General features: G+C 35.8%; 1 protein-coding gene across 3 annotated transcripts; it reads left to right on the top strand.

Moving 5' to 3' along the window:
* The first annotated feature begins 537 nt into the window (after positions 1-537).
* On the top strand, positions 538-15,472 carry LOC104452861. Of its 3 annotated transcripts, XR_005552757.1 has the most exons (9): positions 538-1,145; positions 1,250-1,314; positions 4,927-5,631; positions 6,335-7,102; positions 7,210-7,926; positions 11,421-11,906; positions 12,653-13,502; positions 13,616-13,700; positions 15,028-15,471. XR_005552757.1 is itself a non-coding variant. In XM_039316509.1 (7 exons), the coding sequence occupies exons 1-7, from the start codon at positions 587-589 to the stop codon at positions 15,172-15,174; spliced, it is 3,447 nt and encodes a 1,148-aa protein (XP_039172443.1). In that variant the 5' UTR covers positions 538-586; the 3' UTR covers positions 15,175-15,472. The 3 variants fall into 3 exon arrangements, 1 of the variants encoding a protein (XP_039172443.1); XM_039316509.1 differs by lacking the exons at positions 12,653-13,502; positions 13,616-13,700 and having other exon boundaries at positions 15,028-15,472; XR_005552758.1 differs by lacking the exons at positions 538-1,145; positions 1,250-1,314 and having other exon boundaries at positions 4,758-5,631.
* The last annotated feature ends 634 nt before the right edge of the window (positions 15,473-16,106 follow it).

Here is a 16,106-nt window from a genome sequence, read left to right as displayed (position 1 = left end):
ATTATTGCAATGGGATATTTTCCTTTATAAGTAAATTGCCTATATCTTTCATAATCATGGTCATTCTATAGTTTCTTTATTCTTGTTTCATTGTAGTAATCTCCATTGTGAGATAGTACACTACTTTCTCGCAATCATCCGATAAAATGAGTCATATATTGTCACAATGGTAACATAACCTAAGAGGGAGTGGTTTATCTTATAGGAAGTAATTTACCTTGAATGCACTTTCTTTTGCTATATGGATCGCGAATTTTCATAGTCATTAGCAAAATGAATGACTGTTATTTCTTGATGACCGTAATTTCCCTTATTATTAGTAAATTGTAAATAAAATTAATTATAGTAACATCCATGAGTATATTGTAAATAAAAGATGAAGTTCATTAGTTGTTTTTTGATATCTTTCCAGATTGCAAATCAGCTTCCCTATCATAGATATACGTAAATGCAAAAGTTATCTTAAGTTTGTAAATTTCCTTCGGTAACCAGTTGTAATACCTGCTATTGCGCACAAGTTTCTTAGTTGCTCTTTGCTAATGGGTTTATTCGTCAGGTTTTAATCCCATCCTTGGAGTCCTTGACAATGGCTGGACTTCCCAATCTAGAAGATTTATGGACTGATGAATCTCCATTAGAGCTGAGCAATCTCCAATTTCTTAAGTTGTCTTCATGCAAATCTCTCTCAAAAGTTATCAACTCCAGGTTACTAATAAAACTACACAAGTTACAAACTTTAGAGGTAAAAGATTGCATTTCAATGCAAGAAATTATTGACCTTGACGAACTAGGCGTCGGTGCAAATATTGAGACTCTCTCTGAGCTAAACACCATCTATATAGATCAATTACCAAGCTTGAGGTGCATATGGAACAAGAACCCTTGTGGAATTCTGAGATTCCATAATTTGAAGAAATTAAAGGTGTGGAGTTGTAACAACCTCCGGTTTCTATTTTTCCCATCTATGGTTCAATCTCTTGCACAATTGAGAGAACTACAAGTATGTTTTTGCAAGAACATGGAGGCGATCATTATGGAGGAAGAAGAGTTGAGATTAGAAACATCAAAAACTCTAGTTTTCCCAATGTTAACCATGTTATATTTGACAAGGTTGGAAAGCTTGATGTGCTTCTCTCATAGAAAGTGTAAGATTGTTTTTTTTTTTTAATCATTGAGGATTTTCTTGGATTAATTCATCCTTGCAATGCAAAAGATGAACTCTTTTCATCTGATGAAAAATTGATCACAGGTACACTAAAAGCTCCGGATGAGGATCACGTCAAATCGTGCTCTATTTTCCTCTTCAATCATGAGGTAAGTGATTAACCTTATGTCAAAATATTAAATAATAAAAATCTGATGGAGTAAAGGCATCAATTTTATGTGTTATAACATTTTAGAAGTTTACATGGTATGCATTTGAAGTTTTCACATGCCACTACAAATAATTGGTAAGTTTCAATTCACACCAACAAGAGTTGGATCAAACAAATCAAATTGTTAAGAAATTAGAATAAAGATATATGCATATAAATAATTATTATGCCATCCAACTAATTAATTAAAATTAACCAATAAATAGTTATACCGGAGACTAAGCATATTGCCAAAGCCCCCTTTGTTTAAAATTGATTGGGTTGCACATAATCACTGCACCATTAAAGCTCAATTGTTAACTCTCAACATTATGGGGTAACTATATAGTAAAAGATGTTGTAATATAGTCATTGAACTTTTATTTAATCATCTAAGGCAATAAATTTTCATTTCATTATAATTTATGCACTTTGACACAAAATCCGAAATTTTCCAGCGAATTATTGATGTGCAAGACATGTGGCTAATTTTTTAAATGTGCTGTAGTTTCCACTTCATCACCGAATCAACACTTCACTGGAAAATCCATATAAATATTTAATATAATCACCAAAAATTTTAATTTGCAAGATGATTGTTCTCCTCCTTTCATCTTGCTTCCAATAAGAATTCCTCATTCTCATAGGTAGTTCCTTGTTCGATGCCATTGGTTTTAATGAGTTTTAGCGCTGTAAATTAGCAATGTAAGTCTTCCTATTATATAGATGATTTTTGTAATTTGCTGTGAATATTACAATAATGTTATTTTTTTATATAAACACAAAATATGTCATATAACAATGACAATTAGGAATTTTTAAATATTATAAAATCTCTATGTTTTACGTGATACAAGTCAAGAATTTAGCTTTTTTTTTCTTCAAAAAAGGGAGATTCGTATGAAATGAGATACGATTTAATTTACTTGTACTAGAAACATATTCCGATTTTACATAAATGAAAGATTCCATGCCCATACAAACGAGTGAGAATGCTGCTAATTACTTAGTAATTAAAGAAAGAGGAATCATGCAAAAGGAGTCTCTTAGCTTTTGCTTGTTGGGTAGGCGTATAGGTTATTGAGAGAACTACTTTGAGCATTCTGAAGCTTCCACATTAACGTCTTTCTTCCAAATATAACTAAATATAAGTACTTTCTATCAAAAAAAAAAAAAAAAAAATCAACTGGCAATTTATGTTCATTGGACAACACTATATTTTTGTTAATTTTGCTACAAATTTGCATATATTATGTTCATATCAATTCATGTGATTTTCGAATTTGTTAGATACTCATCTACAAATATGTTAATTTGTATCACAAATTGTCAGTTCTTTCAATTGTTATATTTTTTTTATGTATAAAATTATAATAGTATCCTCTTTAGAGTCAACACTTTTGGAGTCGTTTCAAAAATCTCAAGATCTCATCAAAAGCTAGCTAAAAAGAAATTGTAAATATTAAACAGTTTTATTACAACATAGACCTTATTAAGAAGTAGACAATCGGGAAGTAAGCAAAATCACATTAAGAGAACATATGAAAAGAAAAGAAAAAAAAGATAGAAATTCCAATCATAAATGCACGCTTGTGGAAGGAAAAGTAATAAAAGAAAAAAGAAAGAAAGAAAAACATGAGGAGAGAGAAGATCACATAAGTTTGACATATGTGAATTTAGGGTGACCTAGGTACTGTTCCGCTGCTCCGTGAGCCTACGTGATCACGCCTGTCCGGGTCCGCCATGTGTGTGCGCCACGGTCAAATTGTGGGCAGCGGGTAACTTGCGAGCCACAGACACAACCTTAGCCGTTACGCCACGCGAGCCCTAGCGCGCTCTATGACGCTGATCGACTGGTCGCGAGTGCTGGGGTGCATGGGATTGTGACGATTGTCACTCACGTAAAAAGGGGGGGTTGGGGAACTCTTTGAGGTACTGTTTTAAAAGTAGGGGGCTTTTTATGATGTGGTGGGAGACCAACGGCGGCAAGGGAGAATGGGCGATGGGCCCCTGGCAGGACTTTGCGTTGCATTTGGTTTTTTTCATATAGAAAGTCATGTTGCGTGGGACTGTAGGGATGTTTTTCATGCCATGTTGGGGTTAGGTCTTTCTTCTCAATGTGGTGGTCCACAGAGGGGAAAGAGAGGTGCTAAATGGCTCGAAATATTGGTTTGAAACTTAGGTTAAACTGTTCATTCGCCACCACATAAAATTGACAGTGGTGGTGGAGCTTTGTGTGAGTTCTAGATGATGATCCATTAGATTCGATTGATCTATGAACTTTGATTCACGCAAAGTGCTCCTCATTTGAGGTAACGCTTTTGCCCATATCATTGAGCGGATTGAGCTATCAATAATGAAAGCGAGTGATCCCTTGATAACTTGTAAAGCATAATAACGATTTTTAATTTCGTCAGATGTTCGTTAAGTTTTCTTGGTGTAACTATTTTAGTCGACTCATGTAACTTCTTGAGTGGACAGTGGAAGGACATTTTAATGGAAAATGAAATAGAGAAGTTTATGGGCTGATCCACTTTGACTTAACTAAATGGGCCTTTCGATAGGATTGATATGATGACTTTGATCTTCTTTAATGATATATTTAGGACTATTTTCAACGGTTGGACTTAATTATTTGTATGAACTACAATATTGAGTTCTTTTGACAGTAAAATGATATAAGGAAGATTTGTTCATTTGGACCCAAGCAATCCCATTTTTCATTGTTTTGTTTTAGCCTAACTTTTTAATTGCTTTAGAGTGATATAGTATTTAATAAAAATAATTGATATTGACTTTAACCAGAAGTGATGATGTCCTTGATATATTTCACTTATATTTTAGAGATACTAAAGATTATAAATAGTAATATTATTTGTATCACACGTGTTTAATTTTAACAAATTAGTAAAATCAATAGAAACCTAACGGGCTAACAAAGACAGTATGGGGATTAATACACTAATTTTGAAGCTAGACTTGTCCAAAATGCAACATGAAACTACTTTTAGTAAAATGAAAAAAGGAAAATTGCTAATATGGACAAATCAACCACGATTACATTGTTGAAGTAGAATAGTTATCGTGGAGAAATAACACAACCAACCATGCCAAAATTAAGGCCCACCGCGAATAAGGAATATCGTCCTTTTTGTTTTCAAAAATTTCATATTACCTTTTGAATTGTCCTTGAAAAAAATGGGAAGAGTTGTGCAGTCTGTCAAATCTCTCGTATGACCTTTACAAGATGAGGATGCGTTCATCTAATAAGACAACTATAATCTATAGACCAAGATTGTTGGGACCATCGATTCTTCCATGTGTTTCCTTGCATCTTGTAATTTTCTTTACAACAATTAAGAAACTAGTGATTTGATTTCAAGGATAGTGTAAGCAACTACTTCTGTAGTGCACCTTTTGATGAATGATTAATCGCCTTTTTAATCTCAATCTCTCCATCGTTTTCTTTCTAGTGCTAACACTCTTCCTCAAGCAAGCTCTTCTATATGTAATGGAACTTCATGAACTATTAATCTAATAGAATCACTAATTTCATTGGTGAATATTGCAGGTTGCATTTCCTAGCTTGGAGAGATTAACAATCGGGGGCATGAATGATATTGAGATAATATGGGACAACCAAGTTGCTGCAGATTCTTTCCACAAACTAAAATTGCTTGTGGTGAAGGAATGCAATAAGCTATTGAACATTGTTCCTTCTTGCTTTCTTGGATGGCTCAGGGGCTTGGAAAGTTTGGAGGTAGAATCATGTAATTTGCTTGAAGTTGTTTTTAAACTTCAGCCATTGAATCTTCTAGATGGACATTCGGTTGCTCATTTGCCATTAAAAAGGCTAAACTTAGATAGATTGCCAAAGCTAAAGTGTGTATGGGATAAGGAACTCCACAGTCAAGTCAAATTTCAATGTCTTCATTCTGTTACCGTTTCAAGATGTGAGAGCCTCACCTCTCTATTTCTAGCCTCAGCAGCAAAACATCTAACCCAACTTGAGGAGTTGGAGATTAGTGAATGTGGCATTGTGGAACTCATCAAGAAGGAAGACGAACAAGTTCCCAGGTTTGTGTTTCCAAAGTTAACCTCCCTTAAGCTTAAGCATCTAATAGAGTTGAAGTGCATCTACATTGGAAAACATGCTTTGCAATGGCCAGCATTGAAGACCCTAGAGGTGCTTGACTGTAACAAAGTGGAGATACTTGCATCGCAACCTAAGAATGAGATGCCACTGGATAAACAGCCTCTTTTCATGATAGAAAAGGTATGACCCAACATTATATGTTTTGCTTCAAAGGTAAATATTTGAAGTGATGATTAAGGTCACAATGTAACATCTCATGCAAGTAGCTATACATATTAAGATTCAAGCTACACGACTCTCCTCGAATCAATAGAACTATTACAACATGGAAACATCGTTTATTCTTCAAATATTGAATGGAAATTCTTGTCAATGTTTGATGTAATGCACAACCATTAATTTAAAAAAAAAAGGTTTAATTCAATTCCGATGGTTCATCTCTCTCTCAAGTATCATGAAGATTTAAAATACATGACATGGGGTGTGATATCACGAAGTTGCAAGTTTGTTATCTAAATTGGAATATGTAAAGATGATTGATTTTATGCTAAAAATGGAAATATGTGATGTTTTTGTTGACATTAATTCCTGAAATTTGTGCAATTATGGTTATAATTGATGGAGAAGTTAGTTTTGCAAGGTATGTATCTATAGAAATGGGAATATAGGGATTTATTTGAGTTCAAATATGGGTATAAAGTCAAATATAAAAGATTAGTGATGATGTCTATTCTATGAGCCTGCATGTCCTTCTATTGAATCACATGAGACTCAACATCTTAAGAAGTAGGCATTGTGCATGATATGTAGGGCATATACCATTGTACACGAGTACTTTTTTTAATTAAGATGGTTTTAGATCATAATTTGACTAATTTCTCAGGGTGCATTCCCAAATCTTCAAGAGTTAAAATTGGATTTATCCGGATGGATGGAGATATGGCATGGGCATTTTGATGATGGAGAATTCTTCAGCAAGCTTAGAGTTCTTGAGCTTCATCATTTCTCGATGGAACTCGCAATATCCACATGTTTTTTTCAGAGCTTAGCCAACTTGGAAAAACTACTTGTGTGCAAATCTTACGGAGAAGAGCTTAACATCAGTATAGAAGCCCTAGTAGGTCCAAGTCATGAGCTAGAAGTAATATTACCATTTTCATTTCAACATTTGAAGACCCTAGAAGTGTTATATTGCGATGGATTATCTCCATACAAAATATTATCCTATCCAAAAAATTTTCAACACCTTGAGACTCTAGATATGTCATTTTGTGATGGGTTGTCCATTATATTCAATCCGACAATAGCTAGAAATTTGATGAAACTCACAAAATTGAGGATAAGTAACTGTAAAATGTTGACAGAAGTCATTTGTGACGAGGAAGGTGAAGAGGGGCTTATGATGGCTTTCAATCAATTGAGGTATATTAAGCTTGATGGGTTGAAAAGGTTGAGATGTTTCAGCTCAATTAAATACACTTTAATGTTCCCTCTCTTGGAAGATGTCATAATGAGTGGATGTCCTAGCATGAAGTTCTTCTCCTGGGGACCAATAGAGGCGCCAAAGTTGGATAGAGTACAAGTATCAACGGAATTGTGGTTTTGGAAGGAAAACCTCAACATCACCATCCAAAATATGTTTGAAGAAATGGTAAGCATTGATAATCAGATTCTGTGCAATTGGATGGTCTTTATCACCAATAGAGTAATTTCTATTTGCTAACTAGAAGTTTACATTAATGATGCTTTTTCTAACAGGAAATGGTTGCTAGAGTGAGGTTTATACAGCTATCTGAGATCCCTGAGTTGATTGGAAAATGGCATGGCGAACTTAATCCCATCAAGTTATCTTGGGAATTAAGATCATTGATAGTGGATAAATGTCCATCATTTATTAATGCTATTTCATCCAAATTGATGCGTCTTTTAGTCAATATGAGAAGGTTGCAAATTTGCGATTGCAAGTCTCTAGAAGAAATATTTGTTCTTGAAGGGCTGGTGGGTTTGGGAAGCACTTGTATGATACCTTCCTCCATGACTTTGGACTTGGTGAATCTACCAAATTTGAGGCGACTATGGAACAAAGATCTTCAAGGATCGCTACCCTGCAATTTTCTACGTTCTATAACCCTTTATAATTGCAGCAACTTAAGACATGCTTTCAATCCATCGATGGCTCAGTGTCTTGCCAATCTAAATCGGGTTGAAATAAAGGAGTGTGATCAGATGGAAGGAGTGATCGAAGAGGAAGAAGGGCAGCGGAGCACACTGGAGAAGATTACATTCCCAAATCTTTCGATGATGAAGTTAGAATGCTTGCCCAATTTGACTAGCTTCCTTTTGGGGAAGAATCAAATACTGGAATGCCCCAACTTAGTAGAGTTGACCATTGCCCATTGCCCCAATATGAGTAGTTTGACTGGACAATCCTTGCTGGAGATTGACCACTGCAGTCCTTCACTTTTCAGCCCACAGGTCAGTCTTTTATTCTTAATCCATTGTTTTTTGATTTTAAGATTAGTTATCTTGTCAAATGGAAGTACCAATGGAATGCCGGTGCTTTGCATGAAACAATTTTAGTTCCAGTGCAGTGCAACATCCGTTTTTTTTTTCTTTCATTTGTTTTTTCCTCCGAATCCTGGACACACGGTATCAATCAAGGATAAGAAATTGATTACCTATTACAGGCTAAAAGATATTGTAGTTAGGTGTCAACAACACCCACTAAAACTTAATAACTAATAAACCCATTCACATATCAATTAAACTGAAATCTTCCCAATAACTGAAATCACAAACCAAGAATTAGTTTTTACAAATAAGGTAAACTGAAAACCAATTTCATGTTCAACTTGCAGCAAATAAATCAAAGAATGTTACTTTGTAAATTAATTGCAAGCAACGTTTTGTCTCTTGATATTCAAATTGAGGGAACTTTCCAAGAAGTCATCATGGCAACTTTCCAAAAATTAGAGGGAGACCGGTATTTAATGTCAAATAAGCCAATAAAAATCAATGTTCACCGTACTATTGATTATAAATTGAATTTAGGAGAGGTTGTCGTCGAAGTAGAATAATAAGGAAATACATGTACACATCACCATCTAATTTTTGGAATAATAAAAGTCAATTTTCAAATTTATTTTCATTGAATTCAGTGAACATGAGCTAATATCTTTACCAAATTTGTTTTGATTTCCATCATTTCTTAAAAAGGTAACAAACACACCACCAACTCTTCAGGTTAGTTTTTTTTTTTTTCCATCACTCCTTTTTTGTTACAAATACTTTACAAGTTTTAACTAGAGTCGTGCTTTTTTCCACTTCTCATTTGGCTTAGACACTCCTTATCATAATATTTTGACCTTATTGTCCCTTATATGGTCTACCTTTTAGCATTATTTGCTTCTCTTTTTTCTCTACTTCTCTTTTATCACGGGTCCCACTTTCCTCCCCTTTCTTATCTTTCCATGCCTTTAGTGTCCTGTCAACAATACCGTTTCTCTCTATTCCCTCTTTTTCCATGTTTTTGCCACTTCAGACACGCCTTTGGTGTCTCGTTCTCTCCCTTTTTTTCTCTAAAACATTCAAATGCTTCACGTGAGTCCCCGACGAAAGCTCAAAAGGAAGAGCAAAATATGACAGAAAATGTCAACTGAACTTGTTGGCGTTATTGTCTACTCTTCATTATTCACAACTTCATTATCAGCTACATTTAAGCAATTTGGAAATAGAGAGGGACACTCTCTCTGCACAACCCCACAGTAGCGTCTTCCCATCCCCATTACCTCCTCCACGTCTAAGAACATGTGCTCATCAACATGACGTTCACCTCTCACTGATTCCCCTCCCTAACTCCTCCTATCCCCACACCACCCCCCTCACCTCCACTCATTCCCCTTAGCCGTTTGCTTCCACATTTCTCCTCAACCTGGGAGGATTAGCGCGACGTCAGTGAGGCCGACACGGTTGGCCCCGAGCCGAGCCGTAGTGAGCCTAGCAGCCCAGCCGAGCTCGATGATGTTCTTGCCATTGGGAGGGAACAGGCAAAAGTGAGCTTCGATAGAGAGCCACTTGGAGAGGATGAGGGTGGAGTCCCAGTACCAGGATCTGGTAAGGGGACGACTCGTGACTGAATCGTAGACATCTTCATCTTGTTCGATGACGTGTATCGGTGTCCTACGACTCTTATCTCCTCATGGTCATTAAACCCAATGTTTGCAAGTTGCTTCAACGGGACTCATCAGTTATCTATTTATAGGAGCTAGGAAATGATAAATGTCATACGGTGGTCCTTTTCCTTTTGGTTCTATGTATGCGATTGCCAACTTGAGTTCTACGCATCCACTACTTAGTGCCTCATCTTTTAATGAAAGCTCTAGGACTTTTGGTTCAATCTCTCTTCCATCAATCCTCCTTAGAGTCTACACATGCTTAGAAAGCTTGCTTGAAGCGAAAATGGAAAAAAGAGGTAATAGCAAGGGAAAAGACAAGAAGAAGAAGAAAATGGAGATCCGTGAAGTAAAAAAAGGAAAGGAAAATAAAAAGAAATAAAAAAGAACAATGATGCCAAAAGGTGAGCCACATAAGTGACAATATAGTCAAAACACGGTAACATGAAGTATTTAAGTCAAATGAGAAGTGAAAAAAGCGTGCCCTTTAACTATTGCTTTTTTTCTTCTTGATGGAGGAAATGCTTGACTTTTTTCTTATTCAAATACTTTTTCCATTTTATTTATTAAATTTTTTGTGTGAATAAAACGTTTCATCATAGATAGCATTCACACTTTTTTTTACTCTTTAATGATAAAAGTTACTATTAGTTATGCATTTACTTCTAATGCCATTAATATGTCATTTATGAGTTGTCTCATGCCCACATTGTTAGAATACTTCAACAGGCCATCATAATACTCATCTTAGAATATTAATAAATAGAGAAGTATGAAACTAGTCGCGTGATTTTTTTATTCTAACAAGTTGAAATAACGTTATATCATTTATTCGTCAAATGTAAGTTATCCCCCACATTTTTTAAAATTATTTCAAAAACTCGTCATAATCCTTAATTTAGAATATTAATAGATTTAGAGGAGTATGGAAATAGTTATCTGGTTTTTTGGTAGCGATAAATCGTATTTGCATTAATTTTATTGAAACCACAAAAAACATGTCAATACCCGCTTCTCAATAGACAAGCCATAGGAGCTCATAACATCCTTGATTTTCTGCAAAGAAACATAATGTGCTCATAGTGATCATTTGACTATGGCGAGTATCTGGGTGGACCATCTGATACTTGTATGAGAACTTTGTCTTCTTCCATGATCTGTGGACTTTGGGAACTGCGGAAATATGCATTTGTTAATCGATATTGTAGAATGTCACAATTTAATTATTTTTGCCATAATGAAATGAAAATTCCCTAGAGGCTCTTAAATGAACAATTCATAGCGGCTCAAACAATGATCTCAACTTTTATTTTATTTTTTGTATCACAGTCTATTTTGGCATAGGATGTTTCATTTGTTCATGAAGATTAATTCAATTTGCCTAGGAATCCTTGTTTGTGTTAGAAACTTGCCTTACAATTTCATGTCATGTGAAATTTTTGAGAAACTGCAAAAGTATTCATGTGGTATTTGAGGTCATAATTGCATTCTTTGGGTCGTAATCCAATGAAAAATGTTTACCTTTCTTTTTTATACATGAGCATTAACAGGTGGTATGGACCGTAAGGTAATTTATTTTGTCACACCCAATTTCATGCTTGTTCCAATGGAATACATCTATCCTTAGTCACTAGTCAATTGAAATGAAAGCATCAAGCAACCCCTCCTTGATTCCATCAACTAACAAGTTCTAGAACATCATGATTTGTGAAAGGAATGGAAGTTTGGAAATTCCTTCTTTTAAGGTCATCACTCAATATAATCAAATTTATTGTGTCATTTTTTTTCATATGGCAGGTACAATTTCCTCGACTTAAGTATATGGCTCTCTCCCACATGAACAATTTAAGCAAAGTATGGACCAACAGTCCTCAAGATACTCTCACTTTTGAACATTTATGGAAAGTGAAGGTTGAGAATTGTAAGAGCCTTGAAAATTTGTTTCCACATTGGGTAGTTACACGTCTAACGCAACTTACGGATCTTCAAGTGGAGTCATGCGGGCTTGAGGAAATAGTCACGAGTGGAGATGGCACTTCACATCCTAATACTGCTCAATTTCTTTTCCCGCAACTAACTTCACTGGCATTCCATGATATGCCAAATCTCAAGAGCTTCTGCCCTAATTTGCCCACTTTGAATTGGCCATTCTTGAAGGAATTGCGAGTAACACATTGTGACAAACTGAACTTGTTGTCCTTTGTAACATCCATGAACGAGTGGGCTCAAAAAGGCAATCAACATGACCTTTCCGACCATGGAGCGAACTTCTCCATTGAGAGGGTATGATTGCAATTGCTCTTCCTCTCTTTCTTCTTCATTCTTTTATTCACCCAAAATATTTGATGTGCACAACATAATCTTGTCACATTATGATGATATAGTAAACATGAACCCCTTACTTATCAGTTCATTGGCAACATAAGATATTTGTAACATCTTTAAGCACACTTTTCATTTGTGGACACCCAAAATGTTTTTAGTAACACTATGAGCACATCTTGCCACCTGAAATTTCAAGGACCTATTTATTTTTGTTGACAAGACAAGATATTCCTAAAAGAAGATAAATTTGGTTAGGGTGATTACCGTACCGGCCTCTTCTTAAAAATTCACTTAAAACTTTTCGATGCAAATCAAAGTGTGCATTTCCTGTGGACTAAATTAAGAATCAGGCATTGACATTTAGCAATTTCTTTTGATGGTTTCTAGGTAAAATGAATTTTCATTCATTTGTTTGATCATTCATATGCCAACGCAGTTCTCTTTCTATCTAATCATTATAATATGGGCGCGCAGCCAACGTTGGTTGGCGGATGGCCATAGTGGAGCGTTTGTTTACAGTTTACATTATGTAGCTTGACTTTAGAAATTTGAGACTCGTATGCAGGGCTCTAGAAACTAATGAAATGTAAGAACAAGGCGCCCTTCCATGGGAGTTAACCGATTTAAGTTTACCTCTAAGAGCCCATGATTTATTGTCAAACCTTGTTGAATTTATTTCTCTCATTGTAACTGCAATTTTGTAGGGCATTCCCATCTTAGAGAGACTTTTATTAGTCGACGAGGATATTCAAATGATACAGAATGGAAAATTTTCTGATGACTTTTTTGGCAAGCCAAAAGCACTAACATTAGCATGCTTTCATGATGAAAATGCCGTCTTTCCTGCCATAATCCTCCTACAAAGATTTCAAAATCTACGAAGCCTTGAGATCTTATGTAGTTCTTTTGAAGAAATATTCCTTGGTGAAGGGCTTGTTGATGAGGGAAAACATCTAGTTCTTGAAAATTTGAAAGAACTTAAGTTAAGCAAGCTACACAACCTAAAGTGTGTATGGAGAAAAGGCTATTTGGTGGCGAAAATTCTCCAGAGTATTAGTAAATTTGAGGTTTGGGATTGTCCTAGTTTGACAACATTATTTCCAGTCGAGACATCTTTCCAGAATTTGACGGCATTAGTAGTGAAGAATTCTTCTGGATTGGTACATCTAGTGACAGTTTCAGCAATCGCAAATTTGGTGCATCTCATTAACATGACTATAATTGGATGTGAAAGAATGAAAGAAGTAGTGGTAAACGATGAAAATAGAGAAGGAAAAGTGATTTCTCTTGGGAAGCTAGAAAGTTTGACCCTTCGACATTTGCCAAGCCTAGAATGCTTCTTCTCCACCAAAAGTTGCATATTCAAGTTTCCATCCATGTATTCAATAGAAGTGGAAGAGTGCCCAAAAATGAAGATCTTTTGTAAGAGTATGATAAGCACACCAAAACTCCGTCAGGTGACATTGTTCAGATACAAGTGGCAAGGGGACTGGGAGGGTGATCTCAACACAACCATACAAAAGTTAACAACATAAATAAATGCACATAATATTGGTAAGATCCAAATAATGTCATTCCTATCCATTTTTTTTTCTCTCTTGCCTCTACTTCTCAAATTGTTCGACACCTGAAGCACCACAAGTACTAAACTTTTCACACTGATGAAGGGAAGGGTAGATGCTGCAAGTGGTACAGAGATCTGGAAGTTCAAAGGCAGAGTCAAAAGTTGAGATGACGGAAATTTCTATTAAGGTAGTGATTCTATTTCCAATTTCCTCTCATTCTCACTAATAAAAATCATTGTTTTGCAAAAGAGGGGGCTAGCTACTGGGGATGGATACATGGGTAGCAATATTATTTTCGAACCATTTGCCACACCAGCATAACTGCCTAGATCACACCCTTCTTATTTTTCATAACTAAACGAAGCATCCCATTTCCTGTCTTTTTCCTTCAACTCTTTTATCATTCAAGCGAATGAACATATTGATATGTTCTTTTCTTCTTATTTTTTAGGAACTTGCATTAAAAATCTTAAATGTTTTGCTTAACATACAATCAAGTTTTAAATTTTTAAAAAGCGCAATTAAGTCATAAATGTCTTGAATAAGACGTATGATGCCCTTCCACTCAACTAGTTTTGCTGACATTGCATGTCGAAATCCGACTTCAATTTTCTAATAGGTATTGGTCTCTAGTGATCAACACACTAGTAGGTTCAGATAAAAGCTCTATTAATCGCTTATTGAAATAATCAAGGATGAATATTAAAAGCCAGCATTGACGTTAAAAAAGGAAGTTCCACAAGAGGATTAGTCTTTCACCTTTTCAACTAAGAAAAATGAATAAAACTGAACAAAATAATCATGAACCTTATTTATGGAAAAAAACTTGAACTTAATTGCCTTAAAAGTACATAACTCACGGTTGAAGAATTTCTAAAGGCTAAAGATCTTTAGTTTGTAGTAGGTACCTAGCGTTTTACCTTCAATTCTTAGTTACAGGAATTGCTAGTCTGACTCCCCTAGCAACAATATAAATTAAATGCTAATCTGGACTCAAAAACCGAAATAAAGATTGTATAGCTTAAACATAATAGATACGACCAATTGAGTTTGATTGAATTATCTTTTCTTTTACCCTAATTATTTCTAACATTTAGAGGAGGTGTTTGGCCTCACGGCATAGTCTGCCGAGGTCAGCCAAGCCGCAGGTGCAAATGAAGGGGCCAAGACAGACAATTTTCTTCTTTAGCTCGGTGTGTAGAGTTAGACACTCTCAGACCGGCTCATTGGTCAAGCCTTCTAATTAGCGGGCTGAATATCTAATGGCTATGGTCATGCTTATTACACATCGCTTTGTAGATCAATTCTATCGATTTTAGCCTTCGTACCTCTGATGTTATTCTTGATGCAATTTTGATCAAATAATAGCTTGTCGATCTTTTCATCCATTCAATGCCCTACATGTTCTTTTTTTTGAGTTTCCTCCAGCATTCATTTGTTTTTTAAATTTTCATCCTGGAAATGATTCTCTTCTCTAATTAAATGTTTCATTCACAAAAATTGTTTTGGTTTAGATGTTACAGCTTACTGCACAAATTGTGCTCCGGGGAAGACTTGTCATTGGAGAGAAGATGAATAGCGGCTGGCAATCTGCACCAGGAGACAACTCATTTTTTCAAGATCATACTCTCTCTAAAGGAAGGAGATGTCTGTGTGTTTGAGCCTGTTAGAATTGATAATATGGAACTCGAAGTCTCCATTTTCGGGAGGAATTTCAAGACCTAGGTGTAGACTTTAGTATGCCCATAGAAAAATCACTGCCTCACTATGTTTTGTTTAGTTAATCAGATCAAAAAAAGCAAAACTTTCTGCCGCAAGTAATTGAATGGTGATGTATTTCCTTATTTTTTTGGAGAGTAGTGAACATTGCACCTGTACGTTGTCCTTTATTCAACAAAGTATAAATCGAACTCACGCGGAGCATGGGATTGATAAAATAAAAGGTCAAGGGCCATCCTTATCTATTGCCTGTGTGGAGAGTTGATCCACAACACCATTGGGGCGGTCACATAAAGGATAATGTCCTACACCAACTCTGTTTTCATGAAATCTGCAGTGGCCTCCAAATTCTCCGGAAGGTTGTATTGAGGATAAATCTTGCAAGCCATCAATAGCACAAAAGGAAGTTTCAATAAGAGGGCTAGTCCTTGACCTTTTCGCTTCCCAAAATGGATCAATAACCTCAGAAGAGTTATAGTGAAAATTAATATAATTATAGAACTGCATGGCCATAAAATTTCAAGAACTCATGATCAGTAGGTATCCCGATGTTCTTGACCTCGGGGCTTTAAAGATAAGGTAATAACACCATCTGTCAGTGAACTTGCTTGTGTCCCCCCAAATAGACCAATAGCAGTCGAACTATCCAGCGGCTTTTATGAGTCAGACACAGCCGGATCAGAAGAAACGGCACTGCTCGGCTTGCTCTTTTCTTCTGATGAGATTGCTGAAGCGGCCATTGACTTGCTCCATAGATGTGCCCCATCTTGGAGCGTTTCGTCTCCAAGTGTCTCTTGTTCTCCTTTGTTATGGGAGTTACTAGAGGGACTCCCCCAGCAATAGCCAAGCCATAACTTTTAAGCCCCACATACTT

The sequence above is a fragment of the Eucalyptus grandis genome, chromosome 7 (assembly GCF_016545825.1).
Source record: "Eucalyptus grandis isolate ANBG69807.140 chromosome 7, ASM1654582v1, whole genome shotgun sequence".
In the NCBI taxonomy this organism is placed as follows: Eukaryota; Viridiplantae; Streptophyta; class Magnoliopsida; order Myrtales; family Myrtaceae; genus Eucalyptus; species Eucalyptus grandis.
This window is presented reverse-complemented; position numbering and strand designations above follow the sequence as displayed.

What these genes read in the sequence shown, in the direction of transcription:
- LOC104452861 (XM_039316509.1), top strand. Translation starts at nt 587, where the DNA reads ATGGCTGGACTTCCCAATCTAGAAGATTTATGGACTGATGAATCTCCA. An exon ending in GTGCTTCTCTCATAGAAAGT is followed by an intron (nt 1,146 to 1,249) that starts GTAAGATTGTTT and finishes AATTGATCACAG; the next exon opens with GTACACTAAAAGCTCCGGAT. An exon ending in CTTCACTTTTCAGCCCACAG is followed by an intron (nt 7,927 to 11,420) that starts GTCAGTCTTTTA and finishes TTCATATGGCAG; the next exon opens with GTACAATTTCCTCGACTTAA.